At 42.6% G+C, this 24058-nt stretch overlaps 1 protein-coding gene across 1 annotated transcript; it reads right to left on the bottom strand.

The window, feature by feature from the left end:
* Positions 1–826: 826 nt before the first annotated feature.
* Positions 827–22512, bottom strand: CD80 (CD80 molecule). Its single transcript, XM_079922030.1, has 5 exons — positions 22124–22512; positions 12952–13269; positions 7899–8180; positions 3487–3600; positions 827–2254 (listed from the first exon to the last, which is right to left on the bottom strand). The coding sequence occupies exons 1-5, from the start codon at positions 22218–22220 to the stop codon at positions 2178–2180; spliced, it is 888 nt and encodes a 295-aa protein (XP_079778156.1). The 5' UTR covers positions 22221–22512; the 3' UTR covers positions 827–2177.
* Positions 22513–24058: the final 1546 nt, after the last annotated feature.

Below are 24058 nucleotides of genomic sequence, written 5' to 3'. Positions count from 1 at the left end.
TGCCAGGAAATCTGGGTTCTGGCCCTGGCCTTTACAATTCAAGTCACCTTCCAGGACTTCGATGTCCTTGTCATTAGTAAGAGTATTCACTAATGTCTCTTCCAGGCCTAAAGAATTCTGTGTTTCCAAATCGTTGGCCAGGGTCACCATAGCTACTTCTGTCCCGATCATACTCCTCTAGTCACTTCCAGCAAAGCCACTGGACTGAAGAGGCTCCTAGAGAACAGATACATGAAGGTCGAGGTGGGATAATCCTGGCCATTTGAGGAAGCTCCAAGAAGAGGTCGATCTCAGATGGATGTGGGACCTGAAGAAAACATTAAAAATGTTTATATTTTTTATCACAAGGGTATTCCCAGTTTGAGGTAACATTGTAGATATTAATCTTGATGGCTAAAGAACATAAAGGCAAGTCTAAATTATGAGAGAATTTAGGACAAGTCTGACAATTTTTACTACGTGAAATATCAGGCAAATATTAAGCACCAGCTATCACGAACCAACCAAACATTAGAGATCAAGGCACTCACTCACGTATGTGTGGGGCAAACAAAGGTGTACCAGGCATGCTTGCTCTTCTCAGTAAGCCTACAATTTGGTAAAGGATATAAGACACAGCACATGAAAATAAACCCAGGGTGCAGAGTGACGTGCTAGAGAGAGCACTGCTCTAGTGGTTGGGCAGAACTGCTTGAACTGGGCAAGATGGCCACAGAATACTTGTGAAGGAGACTGGGTTCCTGGCTTCATTATGAAGGATCAGCTGACTGAGAAGAAAACTTTTAAGATGGAAGGAAAGTCAGGGAAATGCTAGGTAACTGCAGAACTGAGGGGAACATCCTGGGAAGGGCATCTTGGAGAATGAGCAAGAAGTTGAAATGAAAAGAAAGCAGGATAGGAAGCTGAGAGACTGCTGTGCGGAAAATATGCATAGGCTGCTATGCTGCTGTGAAAGGAACCTGAGCTTGATGTCGAGTTTGGGTCCTGGTTTTCCTCCTTATTTGTCTGACTTCAGGCAGATCACTTTACCTCTGGCAGCCTTGGGTTTCTCTCCCATAAAACGGAGATAGAAAGATCGTGCTCATAGAGATTTTTATATGGCGAAATGAAATAATGCGTTTGTAAAACATAACCTGTTATGTAAGTCTCAGGTATTATAGTTCACTTACTTTCTTTTTAAAGGTAACTCTGCAGAATCTCGTTTTTTAATGCCGCTGTTACCCTAACCTTCACAAGTCAAAACTAAACTGTTTATGGAGACTGATTTATAGTGGTTTACCCTGGTCCCGATGTCAGTCTTTTGGATCCTAATGTCTCAATGTTTCTCTTACCTGAAAAGACCTGGGGATTTTAGGATAGCACAAAATTGATATAAACTAATAGTGTGATTCACAAAAGCTGATGCTGTGTTTAGGCTTCCTTAACATCCTTGGATGAATAGTAACTACCCCACCATATGTAGAATCAGATCAAATCTAAAGTTTCGGACACCATTTATTGACATTTAGTGTGTTCACATGGAGCTTTTGGAAACTGCCGTGTGAAGAACAACAGAAACAACTGAAGATGTTTAGACCGAAGAGATCAGCTGGAATGTGGAAAATAAAAAGTTCTGAAACTTTTCCTGTAGACCCTGGGGTCTCTTCTGAGTTTTTAAGTGAGAAAATGACACGGAGAGGTAATTCTTTATGAAATTCGGCTCCATAATTGGGTCAGTGGGAGATGACTCTGTTAGTAAGAGGCAGACAGATCAATGAGATGTTACTGAATTAGTACAGAGTGACCCCAGTCTGTGTCCAACAGTACTGAGGGATACAGGGAAAAAGGAGTGATCAGAATAAGGAGATAGCCCAGGAATAGTACACGTGTTTGACAGATACTGAAAGACACTGAGTTGACTGACAAGAGGGGAACATTTCAAGATGGCAGAATGGCACGGCAAAGGAAGAGGTTACAAGAAGCAAATTTTATGTGGGGAGAAAGGAGAGAGGTGCCAACCATCTGTTTAGAGTACACTGAATGTGGATTTTGAAAAGGTGGTGGTAGTAGTAAAAGATCTTAAATTTGGTACTGAGAGGAAGAAAACTCTGTGTTCACGAGCACAAGATCTCACATATCCCACACTGGTAGAGAAGATACCTCGAGGTGTTCTGGTCAGCCCAGTTCTTCCACAGATCCTATGTAGATGGGGAAATCCTTCCCATTTCCATGCTCTCCTGATTCCTCCTCCTCTCTCTCCATCTTGCAGCATGTCCTTGAAGACAAAGCACAAGCAATAAAAATCTAGGTACGTAAGTTTCCCTTAAATCACGCCCATGTATTTCAGCAAAACTTCAACTGGCTTAGAACTAGAGGAGTGGTTCTCAACCAGGGGTGATTTCCACAACCACCACCACCATCACCCCCCAGGAACCTGTGCAATGTCTAGAGACATCTTTGGCTGTCACAACAGGGGCAAGAGGTGCTATCGGCATATAGTGAGTGGGGGCTAGGGATGCTGCTAAACATCCTACAATGCACAGATCAGCCCCCTAAAACAAAGAATTCTACAGCTCCCAAAGTCAATCGTACTAAGGATGAAAAACTCTGAACTAGAGAGGTTCACAGTCTGTATTAGAAACATCCTTGAGCCCACCAGACCTCTTTATCCTACCCATGGGGTAGGATGTTCATAGGAAAGAGTCTCTAGTCACTTCCTCGAGCCTTGACATTTTTTTGTGCTGAAAGTTGGGGAAATCAGCAGATGTTGGTCTTCCAATTTTCTTTGCTCAGTGTACAAGATTTCTACTCCAAGAAAGGTTGGTGTTCCTTCATGGTGACTATAGCCTTAGCACTGGCCTAGCAGTTCCTCTTCATTTAATTACAGATTGAGGGTAGCATATGTGTAAAGCCAAAAATTTAGATTCATAGGGAAAAAAATCCTAGATATTTCTTCTTTCCTCACTCCTGATCTTTCATCCAAAAATAAATTCTGAAGAATTGAGAATTGGTAAAATCACCTGTGGCCATATAGTTACTCAACTACATCTCTTTAGTGCATCTTACCCTCCTCTAAGAAAATGATTCCTACCCTTAAACCTTGTCATTCTGCCTTTCCTCCAATTCCAAATCAAAGATTAGACTATCACTTTGTATCAGATATGTTTTCAATTTAGTTAGCAAGCCTCAGTGTCTCCAAGAAAATATTATACATTTGGGGGAAAAATGAAAGGACTAAACTAGAATGTGTCTTGAGGGCAATGATCTCTCATCTTTGTAACTCCAGTGCCTAGTAGAGTGCCAGGCACATAGCAGGTGTCCAAGAAATATCTGTCCAGTGAATGAACAGAACTTGCTGAGACAAGTAAAGGAGACACTAAAGTTTCCATAGATTTGGTCCAAAAGTGAGAGTAAAATAGGCTAAAACCTTGGAGAGGTGCTGACCCATACTGGTAGAGTTTGGGTGTCCAGGAATTGAGATCGTTGTGATAGTACAATATTACTTACTGCAGGACAGGCATGTTAGTGTTACTGCAATGATCACAGAAATCCCACATGCTGAGACTGGGATAATAATGGCCCAGAGCAGGAGCTGATTAGCAGAAGGGGCTGGTTTGGCTGCTGAAGGAAAAGAATAGTGTCAGCTCTAATGTGTTTCCAACTGCCTGATACCCATTCTGTGCCCCTTATATTGACACAACTGTAAAGCATTTTTCACTTTTTTGCCTGGTCAGCTCTCCAAAATGCAGCTTCCAGCATTTTTCTTGCATAACTCTTTCATCAGACACGTACTTGTGAGCAACTAATACCAGATGTCAGATATTAAATGTGAAAAAGAAAATTTGAACTTTTGCATTTACTGAGTTAAGTTGGCATAAAAAAAGATTCTCAGGAAAGCCTTTAAAAGCTATCTTGTCTTCCTACCTCATTTCTATAGCTGATATTACTATGTATTGCTACTAATAATTGATATTGTGTTCTAGAGATACCTTATTTTTCCTTCTCCAGCTCTGTCATGCCTTCTCCCTTTTAGGGTGTCCTCTTTAACACACACACACACAAACACACCCCTTACAGTAGCTGCCTAAAGCTACAGAAGCCACTTTGCATTCATTATCAGATACACATTTTTCATCATACAGCCTAGAGCTTCTGGAAGAATAGAAGAGACCCAGCAAAGAACCAAGCATGGATATGGCTTGGTAGTAGGTAGGATCATCCTGAAGGAGAGCTCTACAAACTGGCTATCAGCTGTAGAGCACAGGGAACAGAGAAAAGACAGGGCACACTAGGAAGGATGCGGGTGGGAGTAGAAAGGTGTATGCGGTACTGCTGTCAGTCCCTCCCGCTCAGGAGCAGCAGCTACACCATTTATTTTCAACCCCTTTGAGGAATAGTTAGCAACGTCTAGAGAAGGGCAGGGACACAAAAGGAATATTAGCAGCTCATCCTCTTCTGATTTCTCCAGAATGGCTTACAAATAAATATTGAGCATTTACTAAAGTACCGTTTCTCATTTTTCTGATTACAAGTCTTGGGGATAAATTTCGGGCTTTAGCTTATTGGACTTCTCATCAGCATTCGGCCCAGTTGACACTTTTCCTCCTGGGACGTCTATGACACCACATTCTTCAGTTTCTGTTTGTGACTCAGTTTTCTTTGTAGGCTCTTCTTCCTCTTCTTGTCCTTTAACTACCGTTGTTCCCCATGGCTCCATCTGTGATCCCATTCTCCTCTCACTGGCCCCGGTAATCATGGGGTGATCTCATCCACACCCAAGTTTGGAAACACCAGCTGATTTCTAAATCTGTATACCATATTTCTGATCTCATTTCTGAGCCCCAAATTTGTATTTCCAGCCGTTGACTAATGGTTGGATGCCAGCATCTCCACCTGACTAAAATTGAATTCAGTGTCCATGTATTCTTTCCAAAGCATATCTACCACCCGCATTCTCCCATTTCAGTGAATGGCAGCACCATCAGTGACCCAAATAAAAGGGGAGGCTTACCTTTGTGCTCACTGCCCAGTAGCTCCCACTGACTTTCTATGCTGTATTGAGAAAATCCCTGCAACTGATTCCTTTTCTCCAAATCTCCTGCAGCAACTGCCTTCGTTCAGGTTTTTCTGATCTCCAACTTAGTCGCCTTTATATTGGTCTCTTTGCCTCTGGTTTTCTAGGCTTTAATAATTCCTACACATTCCGCCACAGTGATCATTATAAAATGCACATTTGACCATAGAGAACCTACTACTTAGAGACTAGGGAAAGTCGTTTTTTTATTATTCTCTAAAACACCAGATTGGGTGGAGACATCGAGTGATTAACAGAGTTGGCCTCTGCAGACCAGAATGACACCCCAAATAACAAAGAAGCTCTTGCTATTATCCTGGGAGTCTAGATGTTTCACAAATTCCAACTCACTCCTGGCTTCCTCTCAGAGGTCACTCCTCATCCATCCTCAAGCCTCACTCAGCCTGGAAAGAAGGTATGTGTTTAAAGAGACAGAAAGGGGAACCAGTAGCAGCAAATGTGCTCTGTCGTGATACCTATTAGGAACCTGGTAAGGCACCCCAGGGCAGACCCAAAATCCCAAGTACATAGTTGTGTGACGACATCTGCACATATAGCTCATTAGACAGCCTGAGTGGGACTCTGATTGACCCCTTCCACACACACACATATATCTTCCAGTACATCAAGGGTTAACAAATTGGGCCGGCCCAGGCTAAAAGAGCCATAGACCCAATCTGTTTAATTAATAAATTTGGGGTAAAGAGTGGGTATTTAAATAGTAAAGGTTTATTCACATTGACATAACTATTCCTATCGACTATACACCTAATTTACGTTTGTTTATGCAGTCACCCCTTGACCTCCCCCACAAATGCATTATTTGCTTTTGACTCTAAATGATACTTGCCATCCAGTTCATGAGATCTGAAGTATTTAAAGCTCTCTGACCACAAAGACAACACTGGTGCCTAGCAAGATGCTTGGTATGTGATAACTACTTAATAAAAACTGAATGAAAGAAAGAATGATTAAACACATACTGTTAATCATCTCTCCATTAGTCATTGTGAATGTGGACCAAATAGGACAAAGAACTAGTGTTTTCAATTATCGTGAAAAGGGATACTGCTCATCCTTAGCATGAAGGAAGAATTGAGAGAAGGCAAACTAGGGAAAAGATGATAAAGCTGGGCAGTCTAAATCATCTTTAAATAATAGCTCCATCCTTTTATATAAAGGACTACATTCTATTTCCTATAAGTTAACAAACTACCATGCACAGGCCAAACCTGGCTTACCACCTATTTATTTATTTATTTATTTAATTTTTTTTTTTTTTAATCTTTGTGGTACGCGGGCCTCTCACTGTTGTGGCCTCTCCCGTTGCGGAGCACAGGCTCCGGACGCGCAGGCTCAGCGGCCATGGCTCACGGGCCTAGCCGCTCCACGGCATGTGGGATCCTCCCAGACCGGGGCACGAACCCGTGTCCCCTGCATCGGCAGGCGGACTCTCAACCACTGTGCCACCAGGGAAGCCCCCCACCTATTTTTTTAAATAAAATTTTGTTAAAACACAGCTATGTCATTCATTTGTCTTTTCTATGGCAGCTTTCATGCTATAACAGCAGAACTGAGTTGTTGCCAGAGACCAAATGACCTGTAAAGAATAAATATTTACTATCTGGCCCTTTTCTGAAAATTTTTGTCAACCCTTGCCCTAGAGTATCATATGTACTCATATTCCAAATATAAATGATGTCCAAAATAAAATATAATTGAAGCTGCTGTTACTAATTTGTGTAATACTGTCTACCTTAGTCATGATAATCTAAAAGTGGTTAAATAATTATATATCAGTAAAGTGACAAGAATGCTGAATTAATAAACTTTTTACTATAGGATTCAAAATTCATTTTTATGAATTCTTTAGAATACATAAAAGATGATAGAGATGAGTTTGTACTATTAATAAAATCATGTCAAAATTTTATCTCATTACCTATTGAGGAAAATAAAGAATCCACTCAAGATAGAAAGATCTAGAGTAAATCATTCACTAAGATGAACTACTAGACCGTCTAAAATATCTCCTCTACTACAAGCAAAAATAAGAGGAAGATGTAAGACATACTACACATAATAAATTATGCTCGATGTGTAATTTTTTACTATGCAGCCACAAAACATATTGTTATAAGTGGGGCTAGGGCTGAGAGAGGCCTGGTGGTGCTCCTTATAATCAGCCAAACAAGTTACAAATGTATTTCAAGTATTTGAGTTCTTCTGTAATAACCCATTATGGGTTTAATATGCATAAATTTATAAAAGCCCAACTTTTTCCATTTTATATTTCCAGATGATTTCACCTCTTGGGGAAAGAAACTTCTATAAGTTTACTACATGTAGGGTAAACTATTTGGTCATGGTTTTGGTTAAAAATGACCAACTTGGTTCTAAATGAACCAGTAGTTCTTAAAAGGTACATTCACCCTCAAAAGACAATGATTTGACATCATGGGACCATGGGGTGGGGGCCCCCAAAATGAAAGTGCCAAAGCCCAGAGAGCAAATCCAAAGGAGGACAATTCTTAGTGCTTTCAATCACAACAATATTGTTATAATAACTTCCCAATATGTTGACTTGATGGATAGAACTTACTTGGATGTCTAAATTTTAGAATGTTTATTAAAGAAAATAAGTCTAGTGACATTATAGTCAAACCTTGTACAGTGACCTTAATAAGTCATAGTAATACTGTCATTATCATTTTATTTGCATGTCTAAAAATACTGCAAAAAAATACTATCAGAGTCAATATACATAATTCTGTGATGCATCTGGCTGAGTTATTTTCTTTTTAGACTCTACACAGCAGAAACTTCCCAGAACAATATCACTTACATTTTTGCCAGTTGAAGGTCTGTGACACTGTTAAGCCTCCATACTTGACAAGACACACGAAGCTGTGGTTGCTTGTCATATTGAAATCCAGTTCGCTGCTAATCGTGTAGAGCTCGGTTTCAGGATCCTGGGAAAGTGTTGTATTGGTAGAATTTAATTCTTCTCCATTTTCCAACCAGGAAAGGTGAGGCTTTGGAAAACCTCCAGAGGTTGAGCAAATTATCCTTCTGTTGTTAGGAGATGGATTTCCAAGATCAGTTATACTAGGGACAGGGAAGTCAGCTGAAGAAAGAACAAGGCCGTAAGTACATATCATTACATATTTGTGTGTGTGTTTATATTTTTAATAAATACCTATCTTTAATCAGAATAATAAAATATAATTTGCAACTTCCCATAAGTCATTAATATTTATGTATAATCCAAAGACTAATTTTGGTTTGAATTGGTTATATCAATTCTTCATAAGGAGGTAGGAGGGCACTTATTAAAGAAAGAAGTAGGTTCATGTGAATAAATACTGACATGGTATCAATACTTGCATTTGCAAGAGGTGAAGAAAAAAATAATAGACAACACGTTAATGTTTCTTAGGTCTGGACATTATCTCATTTCATCTTTACAACAACCCTAGGAGGTAGGTTGTAGAGCAAAAAAGGTCAAATATCAGTAATTTCATATGATTTAACCTAATACAATGTTTCACTTTATAAATAATCAAATTGAGGTCTAGAGAAATCACAACCAGTAAGTAGCAGAACTGGGATTTGAATTCAAGTTTTTCTGATACCAGACCTTTCCCTTCCCCTGACTTCTTTTCTTTTCTTTCCTTTTTTTTTTAGAGCTTCAAACATTGCTGTTTTATTAAAACATTAAAAATAAGATTATATTGAAAAACATATTCTCAGAAAAATACTAATGCCATGGTATTAGAGATGTAAACAAGCAGATTAAAATATGTCTGCCTTCTTTTCTTTTCCTTTCCTTTCCTTCCTTTCTTTTACTTCTTTTTCTCCTCTTTCTTCCTAATTTTTGAGGTATACAAAGTAGCTCTCTTTTATGTATCTATTTATTAATTCATACTGTACTAAACACCTGAGAACCCACCATCCAAACTGAGAACCAGAATATTGACAGTAACTTGTGTAAATCTACTTGTATGGTCTTAACTTTGCTGTCTCCCTACTTCCCACACTACTGAGGTGGGAAGTAGGTAACACTACTCTAAAGTTTGTTTAGCATTACCTTACTTTTTCAAAAGTAGTCTTTAATCAGATAAACCTCTGTCCAAATTTTACACTATTGAGCCTGTAATCTCAACCACTGTACTTTACTGATTCCCTTACTGTTCTGACATGCCTTATGAGGACAGAGAGACCTTCCTAATATTCCTCCAAGATACTTGAGGCACTCTTTCATTTGTGTATTTGCCCCTTAATAAGATAGTAAAATAAAGCAAAGCATAGTGAAATGACTGCAGAGAACACAGGAAAAAACTCCCCTCACCTCTTCCTCACTTATTGTTAGGCTTAAAGAATTTATACTTCTTAGCATAATGTGGGGGACCAATCCCCCCATACTTCATCTTATATATTAGTTTTTTTTCAGAATTCAGAGTCTCACAGAGAGATGTAGTATAGCACAGTGGTCATCAAGACCAGGTTTTTTGTTTTGTTTTGTTTTTATTTGTTTATTTTTGGCTGCATTGGGTCTTCGTTGCTGCGCGTGGGCTTTCTCTAGTTGCGGTAAGCAGGGGCTACTCTTCGTTGCCGGGCACAGGCTTCTCATTGTGGTGGTTTCTCTTGTTGCAGAGCGTGGGCCCTAGGCACGCAGGCTTCAGTAGCTGTGGCATGCGGGCTCCAGAACGCAGGCTCAGTAGTTGTGGCGCACGGGCTTAGTTGCTCCACAGCATGTGGGATCTTCCCGGACCAGGGCTCGAACCCGTGTCCCCTACATTGGCAGGCAGATTCTTAACCACTGCACCACCAGGGAAGTCCCAAGACCAGGTTTTATAACCAGTTTTGCCTTTTAACACTGGGCCAATTACTTAACCACTTTTAGTCTTAGTTTGCTCATCTGTAATATGGGGATAATAATACCTGCCTCCCAGCGTTGTAAGAATTAAATGACATCGTTAATATAAATCACATAGAACAGAGCCTGACACACAGGAAGTTAGTTAATAGACTAATGTGAGTCTTAAATTTGTCCTCTTTTTTTTTTTGTTTTTTGCGGTACGCGGGCCTCTCACTGTTGTGGTCTCTCCCATTGCAGAGCACAGGCTCCGGACGCGCAGGCTCAGCGGCCATGGCTCACAGGCCCAGCTGCTCCGCGGCATGTGGATCTTCCTGGACCGGGGCACGAACCCGCGTGCCCTGCATCTGCAGGCAGACTCTCAACCACTGCGCCACCAGGGAAGCCCTTAAATTTGTCCTCTTTTAAATGAGTTCCCTCATTTAAATCAAGTTGCCAGGTGAAAGCTTCCAGGACTGCCTGGTGGCACAAAGTTATGACAAGTGACTATAAATACCAAGAAAAAGAAAAACTTGGATTTGGTTAGGGATAGAGTCACCTTTCTTTTTTGAATTAATCCTGTTCCTAAATTAAGTTTGACATTTTCTCAAGCCATTTTTGGTTGACATTATTATTTTTTACTCCTTTAATTTTTCCTATAAGATCAAATAATTACACTGGTAGCTAACAACAAGAATATTCTGTTTCTTTTTCATAACATCAGTATGTCATGTTATAACTTGGAATAACAAATCCAAGTAACTCATATCCTAATTATGATTCATGTTCATTTCTGCACTTTGCTTTTCTAAGAAACATTTAGCCACAAGAATGCCACTAATACCAAGGATCATATTAAAAACCATCTTTTCAAGGTCTGGCTGGGCTTAGAACAGCCTAAGCTCTGTCTCCTATCCCTTCTATAAGGTGATCTGTTTAGAGTAACAGCTCCTAAGGCTTTGCAAGACTGTGAACCATCAAAGAATTATTCTTGTGTCTCTCATTTTAATCAATTAACCCAAATTGGTAGGGTAAGAATATCTTATTAGGAAAGGAAAAGGTGCATATGCTTTAGAAAGGTAAAAATCCATTAACCTAGTTAATATGTTAACTAGTATAGCGAGCTCCTCAAATGTGCTGCTTAATGAAGGCTTTCATCCATTGATATTATGCTGCTATTATATCATTTAGCAAATATAGAGAAAGCAACTTGTCCCAGTTAGCCTTTCTCAGTATTAGCACTGAAAATCTCATGTCCAAGGAAACCCCTCAGTCCTGGGCAGAATGGGACAGTTGGTCACCTTGGCCTTGCTTCTCAAACTGCGATCCTCAGCAGCAGCACAGGCCTCACCAGGGAGCTTGTTAGAAGTGCCAGACCTGCTGCCTTTGAATCTGCATTTTAACAACATCCCCAGGTCATAAGCACCTTATCATTTGGGAAGCACTGTTCTAACTGACTCGATTGGAAATACCAGAATTGGTTCTGTGTCTAATTAAGCAAGTAGACTTTCCATTTTCGTCTTCCCTTACCTGATTTTGGTGCTCCACTCTCCTTTTTGAGGCCCTCAGCGCTCCCATGCTACCGCTTTAGCTGTCCTTGGTCTCCTACGATAACCTGCTGCTAGGGCCTGCCCTCCCTGAAACTCTGCCTCTTCTCCTTGGATTTTCTTCTTTATCTTTCTATCAAAATGTACATGTTCTAGGGGCTTCCCTGGTGGCGCAGTGGTTGAGAGTCCGCCTGCCGATGCAGGGGACACGGGTTCGTGCCCCGGTCCAGGAGGGTCCCACATGCCGCGGAGCGGCTGGGCCGGTGAGCCATGGCCGCTGAGCCTGCGCGTCTGGAGCCTGTGCTCCGCAACGGGAGAGGCCACAACAGTGAGAGGCCCGCGTACCGCAAAAAAAAAAAAAAAAAAAAGTACATGTTCTAAGTCTACTTCTGTCTGGATATTCTGTTAGAGAACTAACTATGTATCTAATGTAATTAACTAACACAGGCTAATATGTCTGTGGTGCCATCTCCCCCAGGGAACACATTTTTATCTTTAACAGGGATCTTGTGGGGAAAAAAAGCTGAAATTAGCAGGAGAGGCTATAATAGTGGGAATTCCAGGAATCGACGCAGGTCTGAATTTTGGAGGAGGTGGGCTTCTCAGAACCCCTCATATCTCACCACCATATGATCATTCGCTCTCTCCATGGTTAGGGAATACACAGAGTGAAGTTCAAGATAATCCCATGTGAATTTGGCTTACCTCCTAAGCTTTAGGTATGATCTGGATGTTACAGCTAAAGATTCAATATAACTGAAGACCAAAAGCAGGGAAGAACAGTGAAGACTTCACTAAGGATCCACTTAAGTTAACTGATATCAAGGTTAATTATTATCTTTTATTAAAAGGTTTGAGCCTTTCCACTAAAGCCTCAAGTGCCCAGGAAGAAAAAGAAATGTGTTTGAATTTCAAGTATGAGGGAATGGCCCAGGGCTGCCACTTCTCAATGAGGGCTCAGAATATATTAGTATCCTCTAGCAGTATTACCTGTGGTTAAGTCACGGCTTCTTCCTACCCTGCCCTTCACAGTTCTCTAACATCTAATTTTGTAGGAATGACCATTAGAGGAGAGCTTCAAATATACAATAAATATAATAGAACAATAGCCATAGTATTTATGCCTGCATTGCTCTTATACCTTTCAACATACTTTACAAGAATATATTACTGGATCAAATCCAGTTAATAGTATAGCTACATCAAATCAAATGTGTCCCTTTATGATTCAGAAGATACTTCAGGTCATTATAGTGCTCCAGGGTGATTGTCATGAACTTAGATTGTCAAAGTGCAAGAAATGCAACTAATAGATATTTCCAGGACATCCTGAGAAAACCGTTAGGGTTCACTGTAAAACTAGAGACTCAACCCTAAGAAATGAAGTGAGATACACCCCTCTTTGGTAAAATTTCCACTTAAATCAATAGGAGTATGTCTTTAAGGGCATCAAGAGTCTGCCGGCTTACTGAAAATCAGAAAGTTCCACTGACCTCTGACCATTAACTTCACCGAAGTCCGGTGTTTCAGTTTGTAAGACCCTTTCTCAGGCTTCTGAATAACACAGGTGTAGGTGCCATTGTCTGACAGGCGCAGAGCCAGGATCACAATGCAGAGGTTACTGGTGACGTCAGTGATGGTGCGGTTCTTGTACCTGGGCCACACCGTCACTTTTCCAGACATGACAGCCAGCACCATTTCATTATCCTTTTGCCAGTAGATGCGAACTCTCTTCAGTTCTTCAGTGGATATGTTGTAATCACAGGATAGCATTGCTGCTTCTTTCACTGTTTTGGTCACCTGGATAATGCCTGTGGAGAGACAAACAGAATAAGATCATATACCTATTAAATATAGATGCCTGCACAAGCAAGAATTTGGAGTTGACGGTAACAGAATTGAGTGTTGTATCCAGTACCAAGCAGGATTGGAGTGTTCAGTTTGATTTTGGTTTCTTTGGTCCCCAGTGCTTTTTTTCTCCATTTAAAAAATAGTGATTAAAAAATAACATAGGGCTTCCCTGGTGGTGCAGTGGTTGAGAGTCCGCCTGCCGATGCAGGGGACGCGGGTTCGTGCCCCGGTCCTGGAAGATCCCACATGCCGCGGAGCAGCTGGGCCCGTGAGCCATGGCCGCTGAGCCTGAGTGTCTGGAGCCCGTGCTCCGCAACGGGAGAGGCCACAACAGTGAGAGGCCCGCGTACCGCAAAAATAAATAAATAAATAAATAAATAAATAAATAAAATAACATAAATTTAACCATCTTAACCATTTTTAAATGTGCAGCTCAGTAGCATCAAGTGTATTCACATTGTTGTGAAACAGAACTTTTCCATCTTGCAAATCTGGAACTCTGTATGCATTAAACCACTCCGCTTTCTCCCTCCCGCCAGTCCCTGGTAACCACCACTCAACTTTATGTTTCTATGAATTTTACTATTTTAGATATCTAAGTGGAATCATACAGTATTTGTCTTTTTGTGACTGATGTATTCCACTCAGCATAATGCCCTCAAGGTTCCTCCATGTTTTACATGTGTCAGAATTCCCTTCCTTTTTAAGGATATAATGATAATGACTAATATTCCGTTGTATGTATATATCACATTTTCTTTATCCATTTGTCTGTCCATGGACAATGAGAGAGAAGGCACACTAGTCCCAAAAGAAGAAGGACTTTAGGAGACCTAGCATGTGAGTGGCAACTACCAGTTAGACAATGTTATTCCCACAGGGATAGGGAAGTCATAGTTAAGGAATGTGAGATTTTGGAGGAATTTCCCTGATCATTTTGCTGGTCTTATTTTACAGATGAGGAAACTAAGCCCAGGAAAGGAAACTGCCCCAGTTTTGCAGAGAACTTTTTGGGCCACTCTCCTTGTTTACTGGTTTCCCCATATGAGGCCCAGTTCTAGGATAAGTAAGCCAGCACTGCCCGCTCCCAGCTGGGCTCCATCACTGGGCTCTTTTGCTTTGAGAAACAGTCCTTTTCCTTCCAGGCCTGGCTTGACCCCATGACCTCATTCTGAAATGACTCTCCTCATCCCCACCTGACAAGGCCTCCATTACCCCTCTGGACAATTTCTGCCCTCTCCAGCTACCCTAAACAGATGGATATCTTGTCTTTATCTCCCTTGGCTATCTGCAATCCACACAACAGGTGCCCTACAACCTAGTTTTGCTAGAGGGTCCCCATTTAAAACATTTGCCCATTTCCCATCAGCATATCACAGAAATATCAATATTTCAGCATCCAAACTCCATCTTTTTGTTATTTCCTAAGCACTCATCAGTAGCACCAAAATCCCTGTCAGACTATATTTTCTGGTTTTTTGGTTTAGAAGGCATACTAACTTTTCCTATGCTGTGCTTGACCTAAAAGCAGAGTTCCTCTAAAGCCCTGGTGCTTTCACAACTGACCACCCCCCCAAACCCCCCAGTGCTACCATGTTGCATCTTCCCTCCGGTATCCTCCAGAGCCACACAGAACCCCTGGGCAGGCCCATGTCTCACTAGGATAGGGATCTCATTTCCAGGCCCACTCTCCTTGGGCAGTGGGATCATGGGACACTAGCACCTCTCCATCTCACCAGCTCTTCTACCTGCCTCCATCAGACTGGATGTGGCCCTACCGCAGCATTTAGGAAGAGAGTATTGTGATGGTAGATATTTTCACAGCAGTGTGAAGTACCTCAGAATGATCGAAGGCCCTTCTTCCGACAATCGTGCTGAACATTGCCAGCCCTAGATTTAGGGAATATAACTGAAAAGGGGGAAATAAATGAAAAGGTCTACTTGAGGGGAGCAAAGAATAGCTAAATAACCCAAACTCTCTTTAAAAAGAGATACAACAAAAGCAAAATGATATGTAGAAGGTGCATGGACTATGGATTCCTGTTGATTTGGGATCTAGTCTCAGCTCAGCCATTTTCTGATTAACCTGTTTCCTCATCTGTAAAAATGTTATGATGCCTACCTCTCAGGATCATTGTAAACTTAAATTCAAATAAAATGATATAAATGGAAAAGTCCCTAGTACATAGCAGGTCTTCCGTAAGAGTTTCCTTTCCTCTCTCTCCCTCCTCTCACCCACAACTTGTACCTTTTGGTCTCTTTCATCTCACTCGGGGGTTATGTCAGACGCATGGAACCCTGGTCTTGCTGTGGGCCAGAAAGACCCCATGATAGAAAGCAGCTCACTCCTCCGGGGTCCTAAATAACTGTGTCTTTCCTGTGCCCTGTTTATTCCCACCCAAAAAGAATCCAGGATTTCTAACTCATTTTGACATGTGGTGACATTAGCAAAAATAAATCTTAACTGAAAGTGAGCTAACTTCAATCATAATTCTTAAGGAGTTTTTGTCCAGCCATCTGAGGAGAAGTGTGGGTGTTTGTCTAAAGGTCAACAGCAAACCATCAATGGGCTCTTCGATGTTCCTATGTGAGATCCCCTCACCAGACGCTGATGCTGAGGAAGAACCAGACTGAAAAGAGGAACCAAAAATCTTCTGGGCAATTCCCACCAGGACCTCGCTTCCATACTCAGGGACCGCTACATGCGTTTACAAGAAGACAGTCGAAAGATTTCTGAAGGGTTTTGTCCGCTTCAGTGGTTCTAGAGAGGAAAGTCAGGTCTCAGCATTACTGCCTAAATAGTTGGATTTTGAGCTTGCTTTGCCATTTTACAAACTGGCCTAGCAACACCTACCTAATAACATGAGTTGAGGTTTCTGTGAGGGAATGCAAGTAAAACCTTACATGGTGCAGGCACACGACCCGGACCATTGTCTTCTCCAGACATCCACACAGCCCCGTCCCTTGCTTCCTTCAGGGAAGGTGTCCCCTTGTGGTGAGGGTGACCCTCATCTAACCCCTGACCCCACCCATCCTGCCACTTGTTAGCCCCTTGCCCTCATTTATTTCTCTTTGAGCTTGTCTCCAGCTGCTATATATCAGCTGGAGTTACTTTGGGGGCCATGAGAGCACGGGCTTTATCTGTTTTGCTTGTTGCCATATCTGCAGAACCTAGAACGGGGCCTGGCCCATAGTAGGTGCTCCATAAATATTTGCTAAATGCCTGGCTAGGCATTAGGAGATGAAATCTGCTTCCACCGCTGTGCATTAGAATCATAACCTGTAACACGTTGATTAAACTCCTTGGGCCAAGGTATAATTTCTGCAAAATGGGCATAATACTATCTCCCTGACTTACTTCACATAATTACCATGGGGGGGTCATATGACACCCAGAGGTAAAGTGTTTTATTAACTGTAAAAGCTATACAGGGCTTCCCTGGTGGCGCAGTGGTTGAGAGTCCGCCTGCCGATTCACGGTACACGGGTTCGTGTCCCGGTCCGGGAGGATCCCACGTGCCGCGGAGCGGCTGGGCCCATGAGCCATGGCCGCTGGGCCTGCGCATCCGGAGCCTGTGCTCCGCAACGGGGGAGGCCACAGCGGTGAGAGGCCCGCGTACCGCAAAAAAAAAAAAAAAAAAGAAGAAAAAAAAAAGCTATAGATTTTTTTCATGGGGCTATTTCTCTCAGACACAGCACCTCATGTGTTGAATCACACCCAGGATGTGGCCAGAATCACTGTGGTAACCGGCTGACACTTGCACTGAGTCAAGTCCCCAACCCCTGCCCTTCCTGACCACTTCAACTCTCCACCGATAAACCCCCAAGAGAGGGAACTTTTTTCCAACAAGCATAGAGGTCACTAGTTTTAGACAAATAATGTACCTCTCAAAACTCAATCTACAATGGAATATTATTCAACCAAAAAAGGCATGAAGTACTGATACTTACTACAACATAGATGAACCTTGAAAACATTATGCTCAGTGAAAGAAACCATACACAAAGGCCACATATAATATAACTCCATTTAGAAGAAATGTCCAGAATAGGCAAATTCACGGAGACAGAAATTAGATTAGTGGCTACCAGGAGACAGGGCAGAGGGAATGGAGAGGGACAGCTAATGGGGATGGAGTTTCTTTTTAGAGTGATAGAAATGTTCTGAAATTAGGTAGTGGTGATGCTTTCACAACATTGTGATTATACTAAAAACCACGGAATCGTACACTTTAAAACAGTGAACTTTATGTCACTGCAGGGGGAAGAAAACCATACAGGACAATTGGGAGATACAATAATAAAATTTAATGTATAGCTTTAAAAAAATAAGAACCCAATCTAGGAAGCCATGAGTATCCCCTAGTCCCTCCAAACTAGAGCAAGGCAGTGTGGACACTGGGCTGGCCACAATGCCCCTTCCTCAGAGGTGAACCCCAGCAATGGTCAGCAGGGCTGCACCACCGCTTCTCCTAAAGGAGAAAGAATCAGGTGCGCACAGCAGCTTATATCACCGTGTACCATAACGTATCTCACTGAGGACCTTCGTGTGCTTTTTAAATAAAGGTTTTCCCTGACTCTAGAAGAAGCACACATTAAATTTGCAAAGAATGAAAAATACAGAAACGCATAAAAGTCACCTGTAATCCCACCACCTGGAGACTTACTGTTAATGGTCTGTGTGACCTTTAACACAAAGGAAGTGACCTTTTTGGGCCCTTCTAAGTGCTTTTGATTAAGTGAACCAGCATCCACGGGGCTTGTGTGGGCCCCAGGCTGGGTGCTGGGCACACAAGGAGGCTAAGAGGTATCTGCTCTCCAGCAGCTGACAGATTTAGACTTGTCACCTGATTTTTACATTGCTGCCAACTTTCTCTCCTCTATAGGCGCAGCCTACACACTCGTTATAAATCTGATCCTTACTTTTATGTGTCTCCCTAAACAGTATATGTCTAAAATGCTCGGGGACTTCAACAGCTGATATCACAGTAGTCATAGCAAGAAGCGTGGCTTTCAGGATGCCTTGGCCAGCAGCATGCAGACAGAACATGGTGGGAGGGAAGAAAGAGGCTTTGTTCACAGTGGCACTCTGAGGGCACTCTTTTCCTCTAGCTCAGTGTTTCTCATGCCACAGAATTCCAGGCCAACACCTATCCTGCATCCCTGGCTACTCCTACCCAAGGCCTCTCCCCTCCCCTGAGAGCTGTGTCTCCCTGAGAGGACCCCAGCTCTGAGGAAAAGCTGCCCATGTTAGACAACCACCAGTCTCTGGAGCACATGAGTCCAGTGTTTCTGCCTCCACAAACCAAACTAGAAGTGGAGAGGAGCCCTGCTGGTCCCACCCTGTGCAGGAAAGAGAGGTCCCCTGTCCTGGGCAGCAATGGATGGGGTGTCAGGGGGAAGTGCAGCTCTCCTACACAGGAGAGGAAAGGAGGGGCTAGTGTGCAAATCCCCTGCCCTGAACAAAGTCCTCCGTGATTGTACTCCACTCTCTTTGTCCAGTCTTGTCTCCCACAGGCCATGCCCAATCCACACCTGCACTTCAGTCTGGCAAATCCTCACCAGTTCTACGTCATACACATTCTCCAATCCCTCCATCTCCCTCCAATCCCATTCTTTTCATCGACGCTATCATCAAGTACTATAAGCTACTAAATGGTTTTGGCAGTCCCTATGGCTGCCCTACAAGCCATTCTTTATGCTTCAGCAACACCATTTTAAAAATATATATATCATTTAGAGCTTTACTACTAAAGCTAAAGGTCTGTGGACCAGCGGTATCAGCATCACCTGGCTGCTTGTTAGAAATACAGAAATGCAGGCCCGTCCCCAGGCCCACCTAAGCAGAAACTACATTTTAAAAAATATATACAGACTTTACCTTTTAGAACAGTTTTAGGTTCGCAGCAAAATAAACGTAAAGTACAGAGAGTACCCGTATACCGCCGCCCCTGCATGGGCACAGCCTCCCCACCACCGATATCCCGCGCCAGAGTGGTACGTTTGTGACAGTCGATGAAGCTACACTGACACATCACTATCACCCAAAGTCCAGTTTACACCAGAGATCAGTCTTGGCGCTGTACATCTTATGGGTTTTGACAAATGTGTAACAACATGTATCTACCATTACAGTATCATACTGAGTATTTTTGCTGCTCTAAAAATCCCCTGTGCTACATGGAACTCTGCTCAACATTCTGTAATAACCTAAATGGGAAAAGAACTTGAAAAAGAGTGGATGTGTATAACTGAATCATTTTGATGTACATCTGAAACTAATACAACGTTGTTAAGCAACTATACTCCAATTAAAAAAAAAAATCCCCTGTGCTAGAAACTGCTTTTTAACAAGACCCCCAGGTGATTGGCATGTATAATTAAAGTGTCAGCAGCACTGATATAGACCGTGTCACTCCCCTGCTTCAAATCCTTCTATGGCTTCCCAGTGCCTCCAAATAACATTCAGATCCCTGGCCTTCAAGCCCTATGGAGCCTGGTCCCTGTCTCCCTGCTGCCCCAACACTGCCCACCTACACTTCCTTGCTCCTGTGTGTCCCTCACATGCTGCTCCTTCCACCTTCACCCAGATCACTCTCACCACTGTCCCCTCTGGCAGAGAAACAGAGAGTTTCTCGGTCATACATTCATTTGAATGATTGATTAATCTTCATCTTCTTCCTAATGACTGTAAATTCCATGAAGGCAAAAGCCAAGTCAATTTTGCTCACAACTTGTCCCCAGGACCAAGAAAAGTGTCTTGTACATAAGAGATGCTCAGTGTTTGTTGAATTCATAAATGATTAAACAAAAGAATAAACCTGACTCATCCTTACTCACCCCTGACTCATCCTTACCTTCGGCGTCCTTCACCTTAAAGCCTGCCCCGCTGCCGCAGCCCACCCTGGTCCCAGCTTTCCCAGGTCTGGGGCGCTTACAGTCGGGGCCAGTCACTTCACTGCTCTTCACTTGCTTGTGGGTTTGTTTTGCCTTCTCCAACTAACATGCATCTCTTTGAGGGCAGGAATCCCAGGCTCAGTTTTTAAGGCCCACCTGATACACAGTAGGTGTTCAGACAAAAGAAACTCATGGATTCCTTTGTTGACTCAGTATACCAACAATAAAATCTGAATGTAGCTGTAGAACAAGGTACTTTCCTAAATATCTTTCTTTAGCTCAAAGTTTATTTCCTTCCATTTGTCCCTAATTTTTCTGGTATAATTGTTATAGCCTTGGTTTTAATTTTCTTTTTATACTTTCTCTCTTTTTTATTGTTTCTTTCTCTCTCCTCACCCCCTTTCATCTCTCTCTCTCTCTCTCACACACACACACACACACACACAGACACGCTTGCACGCATGCATGCACACATACCACATTTCTAGGAAGCCTGTACATTTCCTTCTACATCTTTTAAAACTCATTAAGATTCCCCAGAAGACTCTAGATTGGGAGTGCTGCCCCCGACTACCCAGAAGAAAATTGTAACTGTTGGAAATAATACTGTCCGTAAGATATAAAAAATCTGATGTGAAACTTGACTCATGGTTCTCTTGGTTCAGCAGCAGTGTAAAATAGCAAGTTTTACAGCTCAGGACAGACAATGTACAAATACCAGAGTCACAGTAATCCCTTCCCTCCAGTGCCCTCCCTCACACCTTAGTCATTCTGGGTGATGGCTGCAGTTTTAAGTAACCAACGCTTACCAAGGCAACCAAGACAAGGCCCTTTGATGTTCAGCTCTTTGCAGATTAGGAAACGCTGCAGGAGGCAAAGGCTCTTCTTTGTTTTGATGAAACTAGGTAGTACGCTGCTCAGCACAAAGCAGATCTTTTTTTTTTTTTGTGGTACTCAGGTCTCTCACTGTTGTGGCCTCTCCCATTGCGGAGCACAGGCTCTGGACGCACAGGCTCAGTGGCCATGGCTCACGGGCCCAGCCGCTCTGCGGCATGTGGGATCTTACCGGACCGGGGCATGAACCCACGTCCCCTGCATCGGCAGGCGGACTCTCAACCACTGTGCCACTAGGGAAGCCCCCAAAGCAGATCTTTTATTTGTTCTGACTTTAAAAAAATAAGTCAGAGCCACCCTGTCAGCAGGACCAGCACCACCCTTCCCAGCAGCCCCCCAAGTCCAGCACCTGAGATGGAGCAAAAGCCTCCAGAAATCAAAATATTCTTTGTAGGACACACCTGAAATACCTATATAGTAAGTTAAAAACAACTCAAAATATGATTTGTGCTAAATCTGATACTACTTAATGTCAGATGCCTGTGTTGACAAAGGGCATCAGCACCTAAAGCATAAAAATAAATATTGAGAAAATTTTAATATTAAGAAGATTGTATGTTACAACTATCAATACTTTCTTTTCCCCCTTCAACTTGGAAAGAAGATCATCACTGTTTAGTTTTAGAAGCAGAAGACTTTAGCTGTGTTGTCTCATAGAAATGTAGTTTGGGAACCAGAGCCCAAGGCCAGTGCCTTAGCGTTTCACAAAATGTAAACAAGCACCTAGTGGAAGAGATCACAACTCGAAGCTGTCCTTCTGAATCAGCTTTTGGCTTTGTTAAAATAATGCCGCCCCACCTTTCCTTTAAGGTCTGTGTTCTTGAGCTAACTTGGCCACTGGCTTGCTGTGTGATCAAGGGCAGGTCCTTTAACCTCTCTGGACCTGTTTTCTCAGCCCTAAAATGAACTGAAATACCCTGAAGGTCCCTTCCGTCTCACAGAAGGAGGCAGCACAGAGAACACCATTTCCTCTCTCTAAACCCTGAAGCAGTGGACTCAGTCAGGTTCCTGGAGGTTGCTTACCTGAACAGAAGTAAAAAAGACCAGCCAGCACCAGGAGCTGAAAGAGCTTGAGGTATGGGCGCTTGGATGGGATTCCCCACTTCAGCGTGTGATCCATGGCTTCTGCTGATGAGGATGGAAGACAAAAGCAAACAATTTCAAGCCAGATGAGACTCGGGCACCTCACAGCTTACACCAGGCAAGGCAGAAGACAATTCAATTGCCCCACACAGAGGGTTCTCTCGCAGTGTTTGCAAAACACACTGAGGAGAGGCTGGATGCTGTACCTGGGTGTCCAAACTCCTAAATATAAAATATTATGGATTTATTTCCACAACCTGAAAAGGAAAAAATAAAAGTCACCCAGGAAGGAAGACTGGCCCACCATGGGTTGTAAAACCTGTTAGTTGGCCGCCTGAAATGAGTCAGGGATCGTCATCTGAGCAACCTCTAAGTCACGGCACAATCTCTAGGGAAAAGCAAAAATTGGCGGACCTCTGCGGAAGTGACCCTGCCTGTGCATGCATGTTCCAAGGACCAACCACCGCTCTCCCAATGCCAGAAGGGATGATGAAGACTGCTAGAAACACAGAGAACTAACTATAAGGGCCCTGGATATCAGCAAGCCCAGCCATGAAAGCTTGGACTCTTCAGAACATACCGAGAACACAGAGCACCAGGAAGGGCGTATTTTGTCCAAGGCAGTACTTAAGTCACGAAACTACTTCTTTCTTAATATATTAACAACAAAAAGAAGTGTTTCCATTTTTGAATACTTCTACACAAAGAATATGTCTTAAAGGGGTAGAGGATCTCAATCAACGGAAAAGTGTCAGTAAAAAAGGAAGAGAAAAGACATGCTGAAAACATTACTTATTTATATTATGTACTATAATGTGAGGAAGCGGATTTGGTTTTTTTTAGTAAATATATTAAACTTTAGGAATAAAAATGAAAGCTGTGCTCTTATGTGATCCTCTCAGATTGCCACCAGAGACAGTTTAGTGCTACCAGGGAAATGTCTGGGACCCCTCGTTGAGCCAGTTTTTCAGCCAAACTGGATTGTTTTATCAGCCACACTCCATTTTTAGTCAGGATTAGCTTGGATTCACTTATTCATCAGAATTTTGCTGGTTGTGGAAAACTCAAATTCAGCCTACAAAATTAATATTTCCTACCACCTAGGAAACTTAAAATAATGGGCCGTAACTCTGATGATGATTCTCCAAGTATGTTGGAATAAGAGACCCCCTGAAGGCCCTTTGGGGCGAAAGTATGCATCTTGGAGGTAAGAGTGACGGTATGTTTCTTTAAAAAGCAGTCAGGTTGTTGGTCACTAGGTCTACCAAGCTATCCCATATTAAGTTAATAGTAAATGTACTTACTTGCTGAAGAACAATTCCTCGTTTTCTCTTGTGTTGAAAATCGAAGGATGAGGCCCCACTTCTGTTCCTTTCTTGCTGTCTCCAAAATACTGGCAAGTCACTCAGTTGTCTTTGAGTGATATTTTACAGAGGTGGCATTTCCCCTCCCAACTTCCTTTTACTTGGTAGAGAACTCTGATGTTCAGAAACACTTAAGTCAAAAAAAAAAAAAAGAAACACAAGTCAAATCAGGGGATGAGCAGAGTGTTATTTATGTGCAATTTGAGGAAGCTCCCTCTGCTGTCCTACTGTTCCCTCCAGATGGTGTCACAAACCACACAGCAGCCCTCCCTCACCTAGTGCCAGCACTGCCTCAGTGTCAGGGAGAAAGGAAACTGCACTGGGCAGCCTGGGGGAGAGGGTAGAAAGGTGCCCCACAGTGGGAGGGGCTGACTCATCGACTCTGGTGGTAGATCGTCTATGAACCTCATGGGCTGGCTGTGTCTGTGCTGGTCTCAAGTTTTGTTTTAGCACCCAGAAGTACCCCTCCCTAGTCACAGTCATGCCACTGCAGCAGTGGACCACCCATCTC

Source organism: Stenella coeruleoalba (genome assembly GCF_951394435.1).
Source record: "Stenella coeruleoalba genome assembly, chromosome: 5".
Classification (NCBI taxonomy): Eukaryota; Metazoa; Chordata; class Mammalia; order Artiodactyla; family Delphinidae; genus Stenella; species Stenella coeruleoalba.
This window is presented reverse-complemented; position numbering and strand designations above follow the sequence as displayed.

What these genes read in the sequence shown, in the direction of transcription:
- CD80 (XM_079922030.1), bottom strand. Translation starts at nt 22,220, where the DNA reads ATGGATCACACGCTGAAGTGGGGAATCCCATCCAAGCGCCCATACCTC. An exon ending in TCTTTTTTACTTCTGTTCAG is followed by an intron (nt 13,270 to 22,123) that starts GTAAGCAACCTC and finishes GTCTCTCCACAG; the next exon opens with GCATTATCCAGGTGACCAAA. An exon ending in ACTAACATGCCTGTCCTGCA is followed by an intron (nt 2,255 to 3,486) that starts GTAAGTAATATT and finishes TTTGTCTTCAAG; the next exon opens with GACATGCTGCAAGATGGAGA.